General features: G+C 34.1%; 1 protein-coding gene across 1 annotated transcript in view; it reads left to right on the forward strand.

The window, feature by feature from the left end:
* The window catches only part of LUZP2 (leucine zipper protein 2), a 517,934-nt gene that overhangs the window by 268,766 nt on the left and 224,417 nt on the right, over nucleotides 1–24,751 (forward strand). Inside the window, exon 5 of the mRNA XM_074227567.1 lies at nucleotides 22,904–22,978. Within this exon, the coding sequence (XP_074083668.1) occupies nucleotides 22,904–22,978 (75 nt within the window). The remainder of the gene's footprint in view (nucleotides 1–22,903; nucleotides 22,979–24,751) is intronic.

Genomic DNA, 24,751 nt, shown 5'->3' on the forward strand with positions numbered 1-24,751 from the left:
ATTATCTTTATGTATAATTGGTAAAATAAAATACTCTTAAAATAAAAATTTTAAGAAGGCAGATGAAATTCAGTTTTATGCTGATAGTAACTGCCCAAAACATTTTTATGATGCCCTGAAGGTTATTCTGCTCCAAAGACTCATGTTGCTTCTTAACTACTCAGTGATCTTGATGGAGTCACATTAAATAGTAATAACGACAATATTCTGGTAATATGGGCTGAACACTTCCATCCCATTTTCAATAGACCACCATCAACCAATGCTGAAACCATTGGCCATAAATCTCACATTGAAGTCAATCCCACTCTGGTCAGACTCCCAATTGAAGATGAGATTTTGAATGCCATTATATTCCCGTTATATGGCAAAGTGCCTGGTGCTGATTCACTTTCAGCTGAGATTTATAAGGCCAGAAGTTAATCACTCATAAAAAAGCTGCCTGAAATTTTCCATTCTATATGACAAGAAATGGCTATTCCTTAGGAGTTGAAAGATGCCTCCATTCTCTATAGAGGAAAAGAAAAAAAAAAGATTGTCCTGTGACACTCAGCAGGGCATCACTCTCTTAGTCATTGCTAGCAAAAGTTTTGCCAGATTTCTACTTAATAACTGCCCTGTGCCTTGGAAGATGGTCATCTAACTGAAAGCCAGTGTGACTTCAGAAAAAGTTGTTGAACAGGTAATCTGTTGGTTGTTGCATAAGAATTCCAATAGCAATGCCAAGAGGTCTGAAACACCTTTAACTGATTTGGTCAAGGTCTTTAATATTGTCAGTCTTGAGGGTTTGTGAAAGGATGTGGTAAGAGAAGTTAATAAGTTTTTCCCACAACTAGTTCCACAACAGTATACTTGTATGGGTTCTATATAATGAATAAAAATCTTGCAATTTCCCTATCACTAATGGAGTGAAGAATGGGTGTGTGCTTTCTTCCATGTTTCTTAACATTATATATTCAGTAGTGTTGAGATCCAGATTCCATCCAGAACAAAAATAGCATTATGGTCAGCTTCCACACTGATGGTAAATTATTGAGAATGAAAAAAATATGAGCCAAGGCTAAATTGGAGGGAGAGTTGGTACATGACTTTTTGACTTCAGATAACTTGTGCTCAATAAATTCTCTGAGACTGGGATGCAATAGGTTATGGATATCCTTTGCTACTTAGCTAATTTTGACTTAACAACACCAATAAAACAGGTTCTCCATGATGCTATCCATACTGGCAGGAAACAGAAATTTTGAAAGCTCTAGATAAGTTCATTTACATTTGAGTATACCTCCCAAGGATGTATGTATATATATATGTGTGTGTGTGTGTGTGTGTGTGTGTGTGTGTGTGTGTGTATATATATATATATATATATATATATATATATATATATATATATATATATATATATATATATATATATATATATATATATAATAGATGAGAAATATGTTGAAAACATTGCCTGGACTAGTTCAGTATTTGGAACATTCTGAGGTCCTGAAGAGCCCATTATACTGAAGGTCTGCAGAGCCATTGTCCTCACCTGATTATTGTGTGTTGTGAAAGCTGGAAATTATAACCACCATACAAGGAAATGAATCTCTTCTATTTGAATTATCTTTTTTGTTGTTGTTGTTTTGCAAGGCAATAGGGTTAAGTAGCTTTCCCAAGACTACACAGTAATTATTAAGTATCTGAGGCTGGATTTGAACTCAGGTCCTCCTGACTCCAGTGCTGGTGCTCTATCCATTGTGTCACCTAGTCGGCCGTATTTGAATTATCTTGGGAAGATTTTGGAAGGTCATCTGGCTCTTAGTGTGACCACACACCAAATTTCTTTCTCCAGTTCAATTGCCAGTTATTCAAACTGTGCATGAGAAAGCAGAATTCTAAGGGGTTGGTTATGTTGCTCAAATATGTTTGTGTGTTTGCCTAAAAGACTGTTTTATGGAGAACTTTCACAAGGCAAGTGCTCAGCTGGAAGTCAAGAAAACACCAGCATGCACTCAAGCACTCTCTGAAGAACTCTCTAGCTTTGATTATAAAACATGGGGGCCACTAGCACAAGACTGTCTAGCGTGGTGTGCCTTTTGCTCTATGAGCAAAAGAGAATTGCAGAAGCTCGGAAGAAATGTGAGATGCGCAAGTTAGAGATAGCTACTCTCCATATGTTTATGTGAATTATTTATAGTCTCCCTGTGGTAGAGCCTTCTGAGCTTGTATTGTTCTGGTCAGCTACAGCTTACAGCTGGACACACACTATCTTGATCCTAATACCATGATGTCATTTTGGTCCTCTTTGAGAATGAGAATGAAAGGCATCAACCAAGCAGTCCTTCTCCGTGAAATGGAAGGAAAATTATACCCACTCTCAGGACTGTTGTGAGGATCAAGGGCTTTACAAAATTTGAAACACCCTACATGAATGCTATCTCTTGTTAGGACTAAATTAATAATAAAAAATCAGGGATTAAGTAAAGGACAAGTTGGTGGATTCTGGTAGGAGTGAATATAACCAAGTCATTTTTGTATTTATTGAGTTTGAACAGATGATGATACATTCATGAAGAAGGTGAGAAATTTGGCATGAACCTAGGAGAGGATCAGAGCTCATGTTTATCATCCACATATTTCTTCAGATGCATAAGATTTCTGAAGAAAACAGCATGAAATGATAACATTGGACCAAGGACTGGGAAATTCCCATTTATAAGAAATGGAAGAAAGTAGAGTCAGGGAAGAAGGCATGTGTTAAATTCAGTGGATCAAATTGAAGAGTAAAAAGTTGGGTAGAAACAGGAGAAGGATACAATTTCTAGAGGGAAAGAGTATCAAATGCTAAACTAACAATATGCAAAGGTTTTGAAGGTTAAGAAAAGATCACAAGCTTTTTCAACTAAGAATGCTAAACTGGGAGAGGTGTGGGAGAATAGGGCAGCTAAAGCACCTGCCCGGCATCAAGAGAACCTGTGTTCAAATTTGGAATTGCTAGCCAAGTCACTACCCAAAGTGCCTAAAAATAGTAACAAAGAAAAAAAAGCAAAGAAAAGAAAACATTAAATTGGGTCTCAAAGGATCTGGTTTTAAATATCAGCTCTCCTACTATATCTGCTCTCTATATGATCCAGGCAAAATCATTACATATTTCTTACCCTCAGTTTCCTTATCTTTCAAATGAGGGACTTACACTAGAGCATGAAAACCATTATTTTGTGATAGAAAAAGTTTCCTATTGAAATATAAATAGTACTTATAATAGTAATGATCTAAGGACCACTTAGACCAATTCCCAGGTTTCACAGACAGATGAGCAAGGCAATAGAGTTAAAACTAGGTATCTCTAGTAAGAAAGAGAAGTAACTCACTCAATTCAGAATGAGCTTCTGAAAGAGGGAATAGAGGGTGATAAAAGGGAACCTTACTTAGAGTATTGACATGTGTTTGCTGCAGATTAGTCTTTTTCTTTGTTACAAAATGTTTAATAAAAGAAAAAAGTGCATGATGTAATAGATGCCTCAGGAAGTCGATAGAGACCAGTTCCAATTCTATTTGTAGTTTATATCTCTTTGTCTATAGACACCCCTGTCTATGCCTATAGACACACTTACCTGAACCTGGTGCTGCTTATCAGCAACATTGTCATCAGGCCATTTGCATCACCTCTTGAGACCAACACATTTTGTTAATTTAAAAGAAATATGTGTATATACATATTTATATGCATATATTTTATATTTATATGCATATGAATATATGCATGAATTTCTCCTATTATTATTTAGTGGACTGGAGACTCAAATAGTTATTTGGGTTTCTTTCAAAAAACAATATTCTCTAAATACTTTATAATCCACTATTGGCATCATGGGAAATGGTATGATTCATAGATAATAGTTTTAACTGGGGAGACATTGGAGACAATCTTGTTATACCCCTTCATTTTATCAATCTCAGCATCCCTTTTCTCACCTGTGTCTCCTATTGCTCACAGAAAACTGAGACCTTTTAAATTAACAACCATTCATCTAATGTAAAAATGATTCAATAAATAAGTGAAGGGCAGCCACATATATTCTAGAATATTCACTCAGCATAATTATAAAATTCAAAGACAGGCTTCTACTCAATTAAGAGATTTCAATTCATCTTTCTGGCATGACTATTACCCAGCTGTATTATAGACCAGTCTAAGGACTTATTAACTCTCTTGATTAATAATTAAGTCTCCTTAGCCATCTCCAGTCCCAAAGAAAAGACATTTATTGACATCTGCAAGTCATTATAAAACAATATTTTCATGCTTAGAAAATTCACCAAAGTTGTTAACACATTTTATTAGGAAAAAAGTCATTTCACAACTAAGAAAAATCTATACAAAATTTAAGGTTAAAGATAATTTGGAAGAAATGCTAGACTGTACTAGGACCCCCAAAATAGCTTTTCCGTCTGGAAAACTGTTGATATAACATGTCATCTTTCTAAAAATATACCAATATGATCTCTCACATTTTGAAAAGGGACATAGGATTTGGAACAAGGGGACAATAACGGGGAAGTTTTCCTCTTTGTGTTAATTTTCAAAGATCTTTTCTTTCATTGATGACAAATACCACAAGCAAAAACAGAAGCTCATAAAACCCAGGAGTCCTGTAGAAATATATTGATTTTATCCCTTCAAATTATCAAGAATGTGATGATTTAAAAGGTTCAAGAGACATAGTTACTGGGTAATTTGATCATTTTTATTATTATATCCAACAGATTATTAATAAAAGGATAGTCATTTATCTGTCTCTATCAGACCAAAGACCCCTAAAAGGGGTGAAGTCCCAGTTTATAGATCCTTCAAAACAGAAGTATTCCTAAAGCATGCCTAATCATATCTGATTGGTTAACACAATGGAGAGTTGACTATCTTGGGGTATGTGATTTATGTCACTCAAATCTTGAACAGAATCAATTTCCATAACACCTGTCTTGATAACAGGTAGAATCTACATTTTCCCAGACCTATCTGAGCAAGTACAATGAGTAAGAATACACTAGGTAGCCCAAACTTAGAATTTCCCAGACTTTATTCGGGGTAATTCTCAAAGAAAGATTTCCCATGCTGGTTGATTTCTGGATGAGGAAGAAGAAAAGGGGAAAAATAATGATAAATGAGATTATTCATTTTTCATAATAGAGAAAAAAATATATATATATAAAATATACACAATTGTATTATGCAATTAAAATCTGAATAATAGAGAATATTGATATGTCTGAAAAGATTTAACAATGTGTGGATTATAAAATGATTTCTATATACTATCAGATCTATTCCCTCTGTCAAGAGGTTGCCATAATTATCCTTATTTACATAGGACAACTGAGGCTCAGAGAGTTTAAAGGATTTGAACCAAAATACAAATTTAACATTTAACACACATAATATTTGCAATCCCACATTGAAGAGATAAACAGAAGGAAAATTAGAGAAAAAATTCAATTTTTTCTGACTTTACAAGTGAGCACAAGGGGGTGGGGTGATCAGAGAAGTAGACATGAGTTAATCAAATAAAAGAAGGTACTTAGGGAATTTAGGGCTTTTGACTTCTAGTACAACTGTAATTTTGCAACATTCTGGATTATTACTTCAAAGTTCAGTTTATTTCTTATGTGAGCTCTTTTTCTTCATCAGATGCATTTGTAGCAGAGTACTGTCTACAATAGGGCCATCTGAAAAGGATGATATTTGTACATTTTAGTTATGTGAGCTCTTCAAGGTGAATATTACTGAATCTTAAGAGTTGAAAGGAATTTTATAGAACAATAAGTGAACGCCATTTTAAAAATCAGTAAAATGAGATCCAGAGAAGTTAAATAAATTGTAAAAGGCTTTATGCACTTGGAGGGAGGGGGTCCTCTGATCCTGAATTTTTTTCCCATAAGTTCACATGCTACTTCCTTGTATTCCCTAAAGCCCTGGGCAACAAATGACTATACAATAAATATTTAATTGATTTGAACTTTTTTCTCTTTATGAGCCCTGACCACACTCACCATTACATATTGCTACATCCTTCACCACATCCTCATATTTTAGTTTCATTTCAAAAGTTTATTGTTATAGTTTAAACTAGACAAAAATAAAAAACAAATAAAAATAGGAGGGGAAAACTTCATAAAAATTAGTTGAATATCATTAGCAGGGAGGAAATTAGCAGTAAGTTATAGCAAAGAGATCTTAAGAAATATTTAAGCAGGTTCTGAAAAGGATCCTTTGTCATTGATGAATTATAATCTTCCAGTAATTCAGATGTATCTAAATTACGCAATATTCCATTAAAGTATGAAATGAGAAAGATAACGATCTGTTACAAGATCCTTTCTTCATTTCTTATTCATACACCTATAATTGAAATCTAATATGTGTAACTAGGTTTATTAAGGTAAAGGAAGATGCTTCATTTTAAATGCAGCAGATGCTCCCTTTTCCCCTCCTACAGGGTAGTTTTTAACTTTCTTGGCCAAATAATGGGAAAATTAGAGAAAGAATTCAATTTTTTTTTGATTTTATAAATGAGGACAAGGTGGGTTCAGAGAAGTACACATGAGTTTATCAAATAAAAGAAGCTTGTTAGGGAACACATTGGGTACCAGAATTTAGACTTTTTGATTCCCAATACAACTGTAATTTTGCAAAATTCTGGTTCATTATTTCAAGGTTAAGCTCATTTTATAGAGGCAAGAAAATTATCTCAATAATTTGACCCAGATCTTCACAAGATAATCCTTCTTTCCTTGAAGGCTGTCATTCAACTTAGCTTGTTCCTTTATCTGTTTGGGGTCATAGCTAAAGTTGCACTTTGCCTCATGGTCATATGGAACAGGTATATTATCAGGGTTTACGTCCCATGTTCACATGTATTTGAGATTTCTGTGAGGATTCTACATGGTGGTATGAAGCTAACATGCCGCCAGAGCCTTTCCCTACCAAAGATAGATGAATTCTCTACTCTGACACTCACACTATAGATCCCACCAAGAAAAAGTAAAGATTCAAAGGAGTTTTCAAGTGCAGACATCATGGAGGATCTTCAGTGAAGGTCTCTTTCTTGTGGGGGAAAGGGGAAGAAAAGTTCAGGAGTGGGATAGCAGGGAAAATCAGTGCAATCAAGGTCCTAATAGCTTAATAATAATGGAGGACCTGACATCTGGATAGAATGCCAGCAGGGAGAATCCCAACAGCAAACAAAGTCTTAACCCAGAAATACAGGGATAAAAGACAGGACTGGGCTAGGAACAATCCTCTGTTAAGTCAGAACCTGGATATAAAGGTAGGGAAAAAAACAAGACAAAACAAAACAAAAAACAAAACAAAACCTCTGCAAAGGCAAGGGCCTGGACTGCATAGGCAAAATCTTGGCTAACAGCAAGGCAGGTATCAGACCCCAGCCCCAGCAAAATAAAAGCTGAGCTCTATACTCCATATACCCCAGGAGCAGATCAACAAAGATGAGCAAAAAACCTAAAAGAGCACTCACTATAGAATAATACTTCACAGATAAAGATGACAGCAATGCCATGTCTGAAGAAGAAAGTCGGGAAACATCACTCACAGGAGAAGTATCAAAACAGTCTATAAATTGGACTCAAATACAAAAGGTCATCAAAGAGGTTAATAAAATAATTTAAAAACCAAAGAATAGAATAAGTAAAAGGGGAAAAAAGAAATGAAATTAATGCAGGAAAACTGTGAAAAGTAGACCAGAAAATTCAACACCTTTAAAAAGAAAGCACAAAAGGTAATTGAAGAAAAATGAAATCCTAAAATCTAGAATTGAACAGTTAGAAAACAATGAATCTACAAGACAATAAAATTCATCAAAGAAAATTAAAAAGGTTGAAAAAATTGAAGAAAATGTAAAGTACCTTCCAAGCAAAATGAATGACCCAGAAAACATATCTAGAAGAACATGAAAAATATCATGTGGGAAATTATAAAGGAAAACTTCCCAAATGTACTAGAATAAGAAAACAGTATAACAATTGAAAGAATCCATATAACCTCTCCAGAAAGAGACCCCAGGATTCAAACTCCAAGGGCTGAAATAGTCACATTCCAAAACTCTCAAATAAAAGAGAGAATATTGCAAACAGCAAAAATAAAACAATTCAAATACAAAAGGAACACGGACTATCACAGGACCTATCAACCTCAACATGGAAGGACTGGAAGAACTGCAATAACATATTTCAGAGAGCTAAATGCCTGGGATTACAAACCAGAACATACTACCCAGCAAAATTCAGCATATACTGTCAGGAAAAAAAAAAAGATGGATTTTCAATGAAATACAGGCATTCCAGAATTTCCTGACACAAAGACCAGAACTGAACACATGACTAAAGAATTACATAAAAATAAAAATTACATAAGTTTTAAAAGAATTACATAAAAATAAGATTACATAAAATAAAGAATTTCATAAAAATAAGTAATTACATAAGAAGGTAAATGAAAAAGGATACTGAAAAAATCAAACTGTTTTAAACAAATGTTGATCTCTAAAAGGGAAGATATAACAATTTTAACTCATTAGAACTTTACTTCTCTAAGGATAATGAAAGGGTAGAATATAATTGAAGAGAATGAACCTAAGGGATATAGGTTTAATCAGGTCTTGTCCCTCAGTTGAAGAGGTCCAAGATCACATCAGTATGTTTGAGATAAAAACTTGAAAAAAAAGCAGGTGTCAACTTTAAATTAAGTATCTCATTACACTTTGACTGGCTTTAATTATAAGGTGCTAAGAATCTTGTCCAATGAGGGCATCATAAGCTGCAAGGACCTGAGACAGGGTCCTTATTACTTTACAGTCATTTGTAAACTTCTCAGTGAGATCTCCAGAGCCTTCCGATAATTAGAGATCTTCAGATACTTTCCGGTTCATTAGATCAGGATGCTTCACTAAACAAGGGGTTAATACCCTGGGTGGGGAGGGGGGAGGTAAAGTGGGAAAAAAACTAGGGTGGGGTAGGGCCAAAAATAGTTCAAGAAATGATATGGCTTTGGAGGATATTTTGGCTTGTGAAAAGGATTATGTGTATTTGAAAAATACTTGAAAAGGGGGTAAGGTAAAAAATGAATATAATTATAATTTGATGCAATTTGCATCAATGCTACTTATCAAACAATCAAGTAAACAATCTGTGATGATATCTTGATAACAATAGGAGCTTATCAAGCATATTAGAACAACAAAGGAAGAGGCACAAACATTTATAATTTTAGATGGAAAGAAGAGACAATTTGAATGCTGTCTAAGTTCTGTTCAAAAGATTTAACCCAGTAAGAAGATACAATACTTTCCCACTTGGCTTTAAAATTCCAACTTAAACTACAGGGAAAGGTGTGTGTGGGGGGAGCTAAGGGAAGAAGGACTGAGAAAAGCAATGGGAAGATATAAGTGAAAATAAACTGGAAACTAAATTTTTAGAAAACAAATCAAAGGGTAAATGTAGTAAAATTTTGGTGAGGAGTAATAAGAGAAAAGGAAAGAGATAAATATAAATGGAAAAATATAGCATAGGGAGAAATACAGAACTAGCAATCTTAACTGTAAATGTGAAAGGGATGAACAGTCCCATAAAACAGAAACAGATAGCACAATGGATTAAAAAACAGAATCCTGCAATATATTGTTTACAAGAAATGCATTTGAAGCAGAACGATACACACAGGGTAAAGGTAAAAGGTTGGAGCAAAATATATTATGCCTCAGATGAAGTAAAGAAATCTGGGGTAGCGATTCTAATGTCAGACAAAGTAAAAGCAAAACTCAATCTCATTTAAAAGAAAAGGAATGCAAATGTATCTTCTTTTTTTTTTTTTTTGGTTTTTGCAAGGCAAATGGGGTTAAGTGACTTGCCCAAAGCCACACAGCTAGGTAATTATTAAGTGTCTGAGGCTAGATTTGAACCCAGGTACTCCGGACTCCAGGGCCAGTGCTTTATCCACTGCGCCACCTAGCCGCCAAAAATGTATCTTCTTAAAAGACACCATTGGAAATGAAGTTTTATCATTACTAAACATGTATGCCCCTAGTGGGATAGTTTCCAGATTCCTAGAGGAAAAGTTGAGTGAATTACAAGAAGAAACAGACAGCAAAACTTTAATAACGGGAGACTGCAACCTCCCTCTCTCGGTACTAGATAAATGTAACAAGAAAATAAACAAGAAGGAAGTTAAGAAGTTAAATGAAATTTTAGAAAACTTACATATGATAGACCCCTGGAGAAAAACTTAATGGGAATAGAAAAGAATGTACCTTTTTCTCAGCAGTACATGGCACCTTCACCAAAGTTGATGATGTACTAGTCCCCAAAACCTTAAAATCACATGCTAAATGCACACTTCTCAGATTATGATGCACTGAAAATTACAAGTAATAAATGATCGGGGAAAGATAAACCAAGAACTAATTGGAAATTAAATAACTTTATTTAAATAATGGTTGAGTCAAACAACACATAATAGAAATAATCAATAATTACATCCAAGAAAATGATAATAATGAGACATCATACCAAAATTTATGGGATGCAAGCAAGGAAGTTTTGAGGGGAAACTTTATATCTTTAACTGACTATATGAATAAAATACAGAAAGAGAAGATCAATGAATTGAATATGCAACTAAAAAAACTAGGGGAAAAAACAAATTAAACATTCCCAATTTAATATCCAACAAGAAATTCTGAAAATAAAGGGAGAGATTGATAAAATGGAAAGCAAAAAGCCATTGATCTCATAAATAAATCTAATACTTGGTTTTATGAAAAAGCCAATAAAATAGACTAACTTCTGGTTAATCTGATTTAAAAAAGAGAGAGAGAAAATAATAAAATTATCAGTATCAAAAATGAAAAGGGTGAAATAGCCACTATGGAGAACGAAATCAAAGAGATAATTTAGAGCTACTATGCCAAAGTGTATGCCAATAAATTGGACAACTTGAGCGAAACAGATGAATATTTACAAAAATAATAACTGCCCAGATTAACAGAAGAGGAAATAAATTTTCTAAATAACCCCATTTCAGAAAACGAAATTTAAGAAACCATCAATAAACTCCCTAAAAAACTCTCCAGGTCAAGATGGATTTACAAGTGAATTCTACTAAATATTTAAGGAACAATTAAGTCCTATTCTACCTAAACTATTTGAGAAAAAATAGGAGAGGAAGGAGTTCTACCAAACTCCTTTTATGACATCAACATGGCACTGATACCTAAATCAGGAATAACCAAAACAGACAAAGAATATTATAGACCAATCTCCCTAATGAATATTGATGTGCAAATCTTAAATCAAATTTTAGTAATGAGACTACAGTAAGTTATTACCAGGATTGGGGTGGCTAGGTGGCATAGTGGATAAAGCCTTGGAGTCAGGAGTATCTGGGTTCAAATCCAGTCTCAGACATTTAATAATTACCTAGCTGTATGGCCTTGGGCAAGCTACTTAACCCCATTTGCCTTGCAAAAAACTAAAAAAAAAAGTTATTACCAGGATAATACACCATGATCAGGTTGGACTTATACCAGGCAGGCAGGGTTAGTTCAATAATAGGAAAACACTTAAGATAATTAAATATATCAACATTAAAACCAATAGAATCCATATGATTATGTCAATATATGCTGAAAAAGCCTTTGATAAAATACAGCATCCATTCCTATTAAAAACACTGGAAAGCTTAGGAATAAATGGAGTTTTCCTTAAAATAATAAATAGTATATCTAAAATCATCAACAAATATATTTAATGGGAATAAACTTGGAGCATTTCCTATAAATTCAGGAGACAAACAAGGATGCCCACAATCACCATTACTATTCAATATTGTATTAGAAATACCAGCAGTTGCAATAAGAGAAGAAAAAGAAATTGAATTAATCAGAACAGGCAATGAGGAAGCTTCACTCTTTGTGGATGATATGATGGTATACCTAGTTAACCCAAGAAATTATCTAAAAAACTCTTTGAAACAACAAATTCAGCAAAGTAGCAGGATATAAAATAAGCCCACATAAATCATCAGCATATCTATATATCAACAACAAAGTCTAAGAACAAGAGGGGGAAAGAGAAATTGTATTTAAAATAACTTTAGATAATATTAAGTACTTGGGAATTTACCTCCCCCAACCCCCCCAGAAATTGTATGAACACAATTAAACAGCTCTCCTCACTCAAATAAAGTCAGTTCTAAATAACTGGAAAAATGTCAGATGCTCATGGTTATATTGAGCTAATTTAATAAAAATGACAATTCAACCCAAATTAAATAATTTCTTTAGTGCCATACTAATGGAATGATCAAATAAACACTTTATCAAGCTAGAAAAAATAGTAACAAAATTCATCTGGAGTAACAAAAGGGTAAGAATAGTAAGGGAACTGCTGAAAAAACATCTTAAGGAAGGTGTCCTAGCTCTACCAGATTTATACTATACTATAAAGAGGCAGTCATCAAAACTGCCTGGTGGTTAAGAAATAGAGTAATGGATCAGTGGATTAGGAGAGGTTCAAAAGGAAACAGTAAATGATTACAGCAATCTACTACTTGAGAAACACAAAGACATCAGCCTCTGGGAGAAGAACTCACTATTTGACAAAAATTGTTGGGAAAACTGGAAAATAGTATGCAAAAATAAATAGGGCTAGATCCACACAACCCATACCCTATACCAAAATAAGGTTAAAATGGGTACTGGATTTAGACATCAAGAGTGATACCATAGATAAATTAATCGAACAAAAAATATTCTATCTGATCTATGGAAAAATAGTAAGTTTATGACCAAACAACAATTGGAGCCATTATAAGATAGAAAATGAATGATATTGACTATATTAAATTAAAAAGATTTGCACTAATAAAATCAATGCTGCCAAATTTAGAGGAAAAGTGGAAAGCTAGCAAACAATCTTCACAAGCAGGAGTTCTGAAAAAAGGTCTCATTTCTAAAATATATAGAGAATTGCATTAAATTTATAAGGTCACAAGTCATTCCCCTATTGGTAAATGGTCAAAGGATGGGAACAGACAGTTTTCAAGTGAAGACATTAATATATATATATAGATATATAGATATATAGATATATAGATATAGATAGATATAGATATATATATAGATATATATATTTATATATATAAATATATATATATATGTGTGTGTGTGTGTGTGTGTGTGTGTGTGTGTGTGTGTGTGTGTGTGTGTGTGTGTGTATGAGAAAAACTCCAAATCACTATTGATTAGAGAAATGCAGATTAAAATAACAATGGTGTATCATCTCACACCTATTAGATTATCCTAGATAAGAAAAAGGGAAGATGATCAATGTTGGAGAGGTTGTGGGATGATTTGGATATTGATGCATTTCTGGTAGAGTTGTGAACAGATCCAGACTTTCTGGAGCACAGTATGGAACCATGCCCAAAAAGCAATAAAACTATTCATACCCATTGACCCAGCAGTTCTAATTCGAGTACTATGTCCAGAAGAAATTGTAAAAAATGGATAAGTCCTACATGTTCCAAAATATTCACAGCAGCCCTTTTTGTAGTGGCAAAGAACTGGAAATTTAGGGGATGCCCATCAATTGGGGAATGCCTAAACAAGTTATGGTACATGAATACTATGGAAGACTATTGTACTATAAGAAATCATAAATGTTCGGACTCTAGGGAAGCATGGAATGATTTACAGGATCTGAAGTTGAGCAAAGGGAGTAAAACCAAGGGAACAGTGTTGACATCAACATTGTAAGATTAACAACCTTCATGGAGGCAACACCTCCTGGCAGTCCAGAGAATTTGGAGAACTGTATTTGACAGATTATGGTCTATATTATCTCCAACCAGAGGAAGAAAAACAAAACAAAACAAAACAAAATACACAGGAGGAAAAAAACCCACCCCTACGTAATATGTTGAACACTTTATAGAAATTAAATCTTATGTATCTCTTTCCCTTAATCCTAATTCCTCATGCCAAAAATTACTAATTTGTAAATATGTTTAACTGAATATGTATGGAAAATGCTAACCTGACTGTGTCCATCTGAGTGGAGGGGTTTAGGAAGGAAGGGTGGAGGGAAACTTTGTAACTTGACAATACATGTACAAATCAATGAAAATAAATTTTTAAAAAGTACATAAAAACAAAAGTTTTCAGCAGAGCCCCAAGATAACAAAATGGTAAGAGTGAATGGTACAGATAGCTGGCAGTGCTGTTGACAAAAGATGTCTTTGTTGCTTGTCTTGAAAACCATTCTTCTTTTTGGGATAAACATACTTGCCTGATTTTATATATAGACTAGGAAGTAAAATATGATGGCAGGAATACTGCAGGTGGACAAAGTGATTAATATTCTATAGGTTGAATAATAGGCTACTGTATGTGTCATTGAAAAAACCAATGAACAAACATATGGGTTAGACACTTGTTTATACTTTTATGAGGATCTTGCATTGATTCATTTAAATCGTTTTTTATCTTTGATCAAAGCAGATATAATAAAAATTGTTTCTGTATTTATTATATAAGTATTTATATAAATCACAAAGTTTCACTTTGAGGTATAGATCCCATTATAATCACCCTCTTATATGTCTGGTTGGATGTTCCAAGGGGTAGGGATAAGCATTTGTATAGTTTCTATTATGTATCAAACACCATCCTAAGCACATTATAAATATGTTGTCCTTTGAGGCTCACAATAATCCTAGGAGATAGGTGCTGCTATGCTTTCCATTTTATTATTGAAGAAATTGAGATAGGTTAAGTAACTTTTCCAAGATCACAAAGCTAATAAATGTCTGAGGTAGGATTTGAACACTGGTCTTCCTGACTGCAGTTCTAAAACTCCATTTTCTGAAAGACCTAAACATATGTCTTAACTAATCCTAGATAGTAACTGTGACCCAGAGTATACAGTAATGAAGCATATTTTAGAAGTTCAAATAGATTATGAATTATTGTTGAATACATGTTTACTACTACGGTTGAAGTTCTTATCAACTCTTACATGGAAGGGTCAATTTAATTGTGTCCTCGTTAGTATTATACTCCCTGAATCTCATTCTTCTTCTGGCTTTCTCCTATCCTCTGTACTAGCTTTAAAGGGATACCCACAAAATACAGGTCTGAATTCATTACTCCTCTGCTCCTAGATCTTTCTCAGAGACCCATGCCTTTTAGGCTAATATGCATGTGACTGGGATTAAAATTAATACTGATTTGCATTATTAGCTCTTAGATTCCTAATTTCCAGGATGACAAGTCTACTCAATGGTTGCCATATATAATATTCCATCTCCATTTCCTATTTCTACCTTACATATAGCCCAACTCTTGAAAATCTTAGCTCCCTTCTAATCTCCCTTCAAAGGTGTCTAGGTGGCACCGGACCTGGAGTCAGGAAGACCTGAGTTCAAATCCAGCCTCAAACACTTAATAATTACCTTGCTGTGTGACCTTGGGCAAGCCACTTAACCACATTGCCTTGCAAAAAAAAACAACTAAAAAAAAAAGCTTTCTCCAACTTGAAATCTTTTTTGATTCCCTTACTGGTACTGTCCCTTATAAAATTACTTTGTGTTTACTTATAAATAAATTTTATTAATTTATGTGTTTTGAGATAGAGTTTAATATAGACTTCTTGAGGTCAAGTACTCTGTTTCTATTTCTCTACTTCTGTTTTTCTATCTCCTTTTATTCTATGTCTCTATCTTTCTCTTTCTGTGTCTATCCCTTTTAAAAAAATCATTTATTTATTTTCATCCATATGTAACACATATATTTGTTAGGTTTTTTAGGGTTTTTTTTTTTTGCAAGGCAAATGGGGTTAAGTGGCTTGCCCAAGGCCACACAGCTAGGTAATTATTAAGCGTCTGAGACCGGATTTGAACCCAGGTACTCCTGACTCCAGGGCCGGTGCTTTATCCACTACGCCACATAGCCACCCCCACATATATTTTTAAATTGAATAATTTCCTTCCACTCTCCCTTCCCACCCCCTCCCCTCAGTGATGAACAGTCAGGTTAAAATTGTACATACCTATTTTGATAAATATGTTTACAGTTTAGTTATTTTCAGTATGAGGAATTAGGATTAAGGGAAAGAGATAAATAAGAGAATATTTGTAAAGTGTTCATCAGATCCGGAAGGGTTAGGTTTTTTTTTGTTTGTTTTGCTTTGCTTTGGTTTGCTTCCACTGAATGGGGATAATAGTACATGGCTGGTTTAATACAGTTGTCCTAACTCTCTGAACTGCTGCGAGGAGCTGCTTCCATCAAAGTTGTTCATCTCACAGTGTTGTTGTTGAAGTGTACATGGTTCTCTTGGTTCTACTCCCTTTGCTCAGCATCAGATCCCATAAGTCATTCCATGTTTCTCTAGAGTACAGCCATTTATGGTTTCTTATAGAATAATAGTATTCCATAGTATTTATGTACCAGAGCTCGTTTAACCATTCCCCAATTGATGGGCATCCCCTCAATTTCCAATTCTTTGCTACCACAAAAAGAACTGCTATGAATATTTTGGAACATGTAGGACTTTTCCTTTTTTATAATTTCTTCTGGATATATACCTAGAATTGGAATTGCTGGGTCAAAGGATAGGAACATTTTTTCTTGCTCTTTGGGCCTAGTTCATTTTGCTCTCCTAAAAGGTTGGATGCATTCACAATTCTACCAGCAATGCATCAATGCCTCAGTTCTCCTATAGCCTATCCAGCATTGATCTATTTCCCTTTTTTCTCATCTTGGCCAATCTAATAGGTGTAAGATGATACTTCATTGTTGTTTTAATTTGCATTTCCCTAATCAATAATGATTTGGGACATTTTTTTCATAAGATTATTATATAGCTTTAATTTCTTCACTTGAAAGTTATCTGTTCATATCCTTTGACCATTTATCAATTGGGGAATGATTTGTGCTATGTCACTCTGTTTCTCTCTCCCCTATCTCTACCTCTTTCTCATTCTCTCTTTCTTCTCCCTTAACTTTTTTTTTTTTTTTTTGCAAGCCATTGGAATCAAGGGGCTTGACCAAGTTCATACTGCTAAGTAAATATTAAGTGTCTGAGGCCCAATTTGAATTTGTGTTCTCCTGACTCTGGGACTGACAGTCTATTCCCTATATCTCCTAGCTGTCCCTCTCCCTTAAATTTTTGTATGTCGAAGAGAAATGCATTCAGGTGGAAGGTCTTTGTTTCCATAATGCATTCAGCATATTGTAGAGAATAATCAATAAATATGGACAGAATTATACTGCTTAAAACTTAAAAACAAAGACTAATCCACTTAAGGAAATTGTTTGTTTAGATGATGAACAATGTTGTAAATAATTAATCTCATAACTGTTGCCTAAGTTCTGAAATTGGGATATAGATCCTGCATTCCCTGGGTCCTGTGTTTCATGATTTCTAGTCAATATAGAAGGGTTGCATTTGCCTGGTGCTTACATTAGCTTATAATAAAAAAAAGTGATTGAAGACATGAAAGGATTGCACCTAGATACATATGCAGACACATTTATATATAATATTTTCTATATATAATTATGTATAGTTAATATGCATAATATTAATATTTTAAATAATAACCTATAGTATATTGACAATTATTTTTGCATTCTCCTTATACTTTTTTATAGGTTTGTTTGTAAGGCAAACGGGGTTATGTGGCTTGCCCATGGCCACATAGCTAGGTAATTATTAAGTGTCTGAGACTGGATTTGAACTCAGGTACTCCTGACTCCAAGGCCGATACTTTATCCACTATGCCACCTAGGCGCCCCAATCCTTATACTTTTTGATATCATGTTTTAAAGTCTGAGTAAAAAAACAATGAAATAAAATTTCTATGAAGTCATGTGTTATATGCCCACAAGTTACAACTCAATATTATATGTATACTAAGTATTTTGAAGAAGACCTAGGTTCAAAATCTGGTTCCTTTATGAATTAGCTGGGAGACAATGAACAAGTTTCCGAGTGAAACCATTTGTAAAATGAGCAAATCATCCTTATAATGCTCATTTAATCAGTGTTGAGGCTCAAATGAATGCATATATATATATATATATATATATATATAATGTTTTTGTATATCTTAACACTTATAAAATCTAAGTGTTGGTGCCCTTTGCTATTTTTTAAAAATTATTATTAATTATCTTGGGTTGACAGCTGCAGTTGAAGGGGAAGGAGGGTGAATAGTAAGAATATATAACACAACTCCTCCCAATTTTGGAAGAATTATATAGATGGAAAGGTGTGACAGATGCACATGAAGCAGTTTGAATTCCAAACAGTGATTAAATGCCAGACTGAGTGTCCACCAACAATATATTTTAGGGATTCTGTGGTGCAAAAGCATTCTGTGGGCTAGAGGGCTAAATACTAATTCTATCTGACAGATTTCTAGGAAAAAATTTGCAAACCTTTCAAAAAAAGTACTTCAGATTCTAATAACCATTGAGTCATATCTCAACTACCATTCTACAACCCTGCAGACATGCATTAGATTCATTTTGTTTCCCCTGGAGTGTTGTTCGATACCCATGCTAAGAACAGAATTGGATTTCTGCCTTAGTAGACCACCTAGTGCTAAAAGTGTCAGGACTCTAGTGCTCAATTTTTCAATGAAAGATAAAGGAATGGAAGGATTTCTTTTCTTTTTATCTACACTTTGGGTAAGATTTGTTTCCTTGGGGACAAAGCAGTCTGATTATCAGAGATTATGCTTTATCAGTGATGACACTGTTTCTGAGGAATATAGGATCATAGATTAAGATCTGAATGCGAACACATCCTCTCATTTTTCCTACTCCTTTATCCCCTCTTCTTTATTATCCTTTTATCTTAAGGGTTTTGTTTGCTTAAATTGTCAGCTATTTTTTCGCCTTATATGTTTTCCCCCCTCCTTTTTTCCTCTTAATCACATAGATTCCTAATTCTTTTTTCTCCCTATCAGTGCTATTTGGTTTTTTTGTTATTGTTCTTCATTTTTATTCTTCATGGATACCTGAAATCCTTAGATTTTTTTTCTCTATGCCTCTTGTTTTTTAGATCATTATATTTGCTTGCATGGTAAGAATATTTTCTTTTAATGTTTGTGGGTTTTATTTTTCTTTTGTATATTTTACAGTCCCAATGAATTCTTTTGCTTCTTTATATTTTACAATACCAAACTATAGTTCTCCCTCCTTTTGTTTCTTTGGTGAGGGTTAATATAACAGATTCAAGTGTATTCTAATCTTTTTTTTTTGTTTTGAACTTATGTTTTCATTATGTACTAATAAATCTCATGTCTCTTTTAATTCTCTTAGGAACAGCATGGTGTAGTTCCTTCTTATCTTCAAATTCTAAAGGGTCCCCTGTCTTACCAAGAGTTGTATAATTTTTCTTCATTTCACAGTATTTATTCATAGTTGCCTGAATTCATTTAGTAAGCCTGGGATATATATATATTTTCCTGTATTATTGTTTTTGCTGTTCATTCATCCGCTCATGTTACAGATCTTTGAGATATTTTTTCTTCTGGGATTCTTTGGTACTTTCAGTTAGTCCCAACTTATTTCCCTTATCACTCATTTCTGTCTCCTTCCCCACTGATTAAGGTGTCCTTGGAGGTTGGATCTCCAATCATCTCAGGTTTCTTCCTCACTGGGCAGTTCATGACTAGGTCTTTGCCTCAAATGACTTTTGGATAAACAAAACTGACCCCAAGTTGGATGCTGTTCTGTTTCCGTCAGATTTGAATGCCATATTGTTTCCCACAATCAAGGTGTCCTGTCCTGGAGACCTTTCTTTCTCTTTAATTCTTTGGACTGGCAATGGCAATTCAGAGCCTGCTTTATCAACCTTTGGGTTGTGGATCCCAGGAGAATTTTGCTCCTGAAGAGCCAACCTCACTGTGAAAGGGCAAGCAAAATTCCACAGGCTTGAACAAGGATCTCTATGATGCTGGGAAGAGGAAAGGGGAGCTAGCATGCATGGGTGGATTTTAACATAAACCTATATTGTGAGCTTACTGCCTATTGTGGGTGGTAACAGAGGGATGTGGAGCAATCTCAATATCAGTGAATAACAGTTCAATTTTTGTTTTGTTGTGTTTTTATGTGACATAAAGTAAATCAATCCATCTAAAAATATATGTACATTATGAATACAGTGCCAAAATTGTGCTAACTGCTCGGGATACCCCCTTCAGAAAGCTTACTTTTGCTTTATTTCCCTAGGATTTAGATTCTTACTCTGTAACATAAGAGATTTAGTTTATATAATGTCTAAATGTCCTTTCATATATTATACCCTATAATTTTAGCAATCTTTAGTAAGACTTTATGCTGGAGCATGATTTTGATGCAGGCTTTGAAATAAATATCGATTGTCATTTGTTGTAATTGGTAAGAGTAGGAGCACTATTCATAACAGCCCAATAGGATGAAAAGAGACACACAGTGAAATGTTGAAGCATAGAAGAATCATTGATAGATTAAAATCAAACACTAGAAGGGAATGGAAATTAGCCATTTTGGTTCAGTAAACTATTTGGTGTTTGATCCTCTAGAAAACTATTCACCCCAGCCTAATCAAGTGAATATTGTAATATAGTACCATATTCCCCCATTCAATTATAACTGATTTTTAAAGAGTGGTATGATTTCATATTTCTTCTTCATGCCTGGATACTTCATGACCAACTAATTACTTGTTTTTCTGTATTTGTGCCAGACTTTGTCCCAGACTGACAGGGAAAGGGAACAAACATTCCAACACCATACTGGACACTACCAATGGTTTACAAATATTACTTCATGTGATCCTTATCTCCTACCTTGGATTATGATTGGTCCCTATGACCTGTTATGTCAGTTTGGACCTTTTTGACTTCCATTATCACATTGTTTCTGATCTCTTTTTGTGTTAGGTCTAAAAACACTCTTTGTTGTTCAGCAGGCAATGTGTCTTGTGATTCAATGTATCCACACCTCAATAATACTTTTTATTTGAAACATATATTCAGCTGAATTATTGTTTGGAAAGACCATTCCATAGAAGATGGATCATGGATTCCTAGATTTTAGAGCTTAAGAAGTTCTTGGAGTCATTCAAATATTCAAACCACTCATTTTAAAGATGAGTAAATTGAGGCACAGTGTTTTGAGTTACACAGCTAATAAGTGTTACAAGAAGAAATGAAGTCACATCTTGCTGACTTTGAATACAGTATTTATTTGTTCCATAATAAATCAAAATTTTATTTTTTATGTAATCACAAAGTTAAAATTAGAGTCTGTGTCATTTAGTACTGATAGATATCAGAAGAAAGAGATGAATTCCTAAACAATTAGAGTTTTCTGGTTTTTTTGGATTTTTTTTGCTTGTTTTTTGCAATGCAATGGGGTTAAGTGATTTGCCCAAGATCAAATGGATGGGTGGTCATTAAGAGTCTGAGGATGGATTTGGACAGAGGTCTTCCTGACTCCAGGGCCAGTGTTCTAGCCCCTGCACCACCTAGATGGCCCTAGATTTTTTCTAAAGAGTACATTGAACTGATTCAGGAGATAAAGGGGTATTCTTCAGTGGAGTTCCTCAAGAAACAGCAGAAAGATATCTTCACAAGTATGAAAATAAAAAAAAACAAATAATGATAATAGTTACAAGTAGGCAGTACAATGAATAGACTCTGGACCTGGGTTCAAATATGACGTCAGACACTTACTAGCTATATGACCCTGGGCAAATCACTTAACCTTGATTACTTCCAAAAGTTTTATGAAACTAATCAACAATAGTTAATACTTCTATATTGGTTCCAGATTTACAGTCTCATTTATTGTTCACAATGGCCCTAGGGAATGTTAATACTGTTATTATTCCCCTTTGCTTATCTTCAGTTGTTTCAATCCTGTATGACTTTTCATGACCATATTCGGAGTTTTCTTGATAATGATTTGCCATTTATTTTTCCAGCTCATTTATAGATGAGGAAATAGAGGAAAACAAGGTTCTGATCCAGCTAATGAGTGTCTGAGGCTGGATTTGACTTCAGATCCAGAACTCTATCCACTTGACCACTAATAAGATTTCTTATTGACTATGAATTTGTCTTTTGTTCTCCTGAAGATCTTTTCAATTTATATTTCTGTTGATCTTTAAGAGCATTTTAGCACTACCTACCCCCCCAAACAACAAAAAGAGCAGCAGTAGCAGCAAATCACCTGTGCAAAAAAAAAATCTAACTTCCTGATCTTCATTCATACTGCTCCCTAATACCCAAGGATACTCACTTCACCTTCTATGGATTTATCCCCTGCCCATGATCAATTTCCCAGCTTCAATGCTACTTCTTCCCACATTTTCTCATCTAGAAGTGTTCTCTCCTTCATCTGGTCTCTTAGCATGTCATATTTGTCTCAGTCTCTTAAACATATTTCAAATGACTTTTGTAATCTGCAAAACAATCATATTTCCTTCTAAAAGAGTACTCTGAATACCTTAAAAAGTTCTAGAGAGGAAATTACTTGGTATAGTGGGAACCTCTGCTATCCTAGGACCTAGGAGCAATTTGCCTCCAAAACTTATGACTTGAGTGACTTTGGACAAAACTTCATGAGCCTCTGTTTCCTCATCTGTAAAATTAAGATTAGATGCTTTCTGGGCTTCCTTCAGGCTCTAAATCTAAGATCCCATGTGTATTATCATTGAGAGGTCCCTGAGGATAACAACTATATCTATCCATTTGCATAAGTCTTCATCTGATTGGAAGGGAAGAATCATATAAGCTAGTAGAAGAGCTGATTAAACATATATCTATATTTTTATTCCACAGGCACAACAACTAACAGATTTGGAGCAAAAACTAGCAGTTGCTAAAGATGAATTAGAGAAAGCAGCACTTGACAAGGTAAGCTTTTTCTGAAGTCATTTTAAAACTATACTTCTATTTATTTATTTATTTGTTTGTTTTTTGCTTGCTCATTTTCAGCATTGATTAATCCTTTACATTGCTTATTTAATTATGGAATTCCGCTTGCTCTATTCCCATGATGGCTATAGAATTTAAGAGGAAAAGGTAGCCTTTTAAAAATATCTATTATTTATCAACTTTTAACATTCATTTAAAAAAATTAGTTCCAAATTCCCTCCCTTCTACATGGTCCTCAGTCCTGGTAAAGGCAAAAAAGGCAATATGATATCAATTATACATGTGACATTATCAAAATAGACTTTTGTATTAGCCATGTTGCATAAAAAATACAACAGAACTAATAAAAATGAAAATATTATACTTAAATTTGCCCTTAATATTTTTCCTACAGTTAGATGAGTTATAGGATTTGAAGATAAAGTTGAACCTAACTCCCAGGACTCCAGAGTTTTCTACTATATCAGAGAGTCTCTGCTCTAGAGTGACCCAAGGTCCACAAAGCACTGCTAATCGGAAATGTGATAATAAAAACATATAACTGTAATCCATTTCTTTCCTCATTAAATATAAAGGCAAAGAGGACACAACTCTAAGCCCCAGTCTGAAATATTTGTCTCAGGTTTGGACATTTCTTAATGTCACTGTCTGGAGACAAACATATTGTTTCCACCATATCTCAAACAAAACTAATGACATAACTGGAAAGACAGATTGAATTTTGAAATAGTGTTGATTGTTAAAAATTGGTAAGTTTCTATCTGCAGTTAGTTTAATACTTTGACATGGGAGATTTAAAAAAATTAAATTATTTATTGGAGATGCCCTTCAGTGAGAGACCTTGTTTTTTTTCATTGTAAGTTAATCAGTTCAATAATCTTATCCTATCCAGATGAATATGCTAAAGACTAATGCAAATAACAAAAAATTATCCAACTGTATGCCACTTATTTTGTGATTTTTTTACTTCAAATGAAAAACAGATTACCCTTTCTTGAGTCCTTAATGTGCCTCCCAAATTCATTTCTTGTTTTTTTGTATTTTTCTGTCATTTTTAATTCTTTGTGTTCTTATTGAATGTTTTCTTGGCAGAGATATTGAAGGGGTTTATCATATCATTCTCATCTCATTTTACAGGTGAGGAAACTGTGGCAAACAAGTTTAAGTGTTTTGCCCAGGGTCACATGGCTAATAAATTTCTAGATTCAGATTTGAACTGAGGAATATGAGTCTTCCTGACTCTAGGCCCAGCACGCTATCCATTATAACACCTAACTGCTCAGCTAATTATGTTATGTTATTTATTTGGAGGTAGTGAGATGACCAGATGATACAAATACAGTCACAATATTCTGTGGAATTTTATTTCCATTTATTACCTTCTGATACATATTCTCATGTATGAGGAAGGGGAAATGAAAGGAAATAAGCAATTATGTTATATCTACCACATCTCAGGCATTATGCTATGGACTTTAAAAATATTATGTAATGATAAAATATAGTTAATAATTAACCAATAATATCAAATACTATTCCTCAATATTAACAAAAATTTCCTCAGGAAAACCCTGGGAGGAAGTTGCTTTATTATCTACTTTTTATAACTTAGGAAAATTCGGGAGATAGAAGTCAGTGTTTTGTTCTGGGTCATACAACTAGTGAATTTCTGAAGGTAGATTTGAATTCAGGTCTGACTTCAGACACAGAGCTATACACTAGGTTGTCCCCTAGCTGCCTTTCTGTTCTAAG

Source organism: Macrotis lagotis, chromosome 3 (assembly GCF_037893015.1).
Source record: "Macrotis lagotis isolate mMagLag1 chromosome 3, bilby.v1.9.chrom.fasta, whole genome shotgun sequence".
Taxonomy (NCBI): domain Eukaryota; kingdom Metazoa; phylum Chordata; class Mammalia; order Peramelemorphia; family Peramelidae; genus Macrotis; species Macrotis lagotis.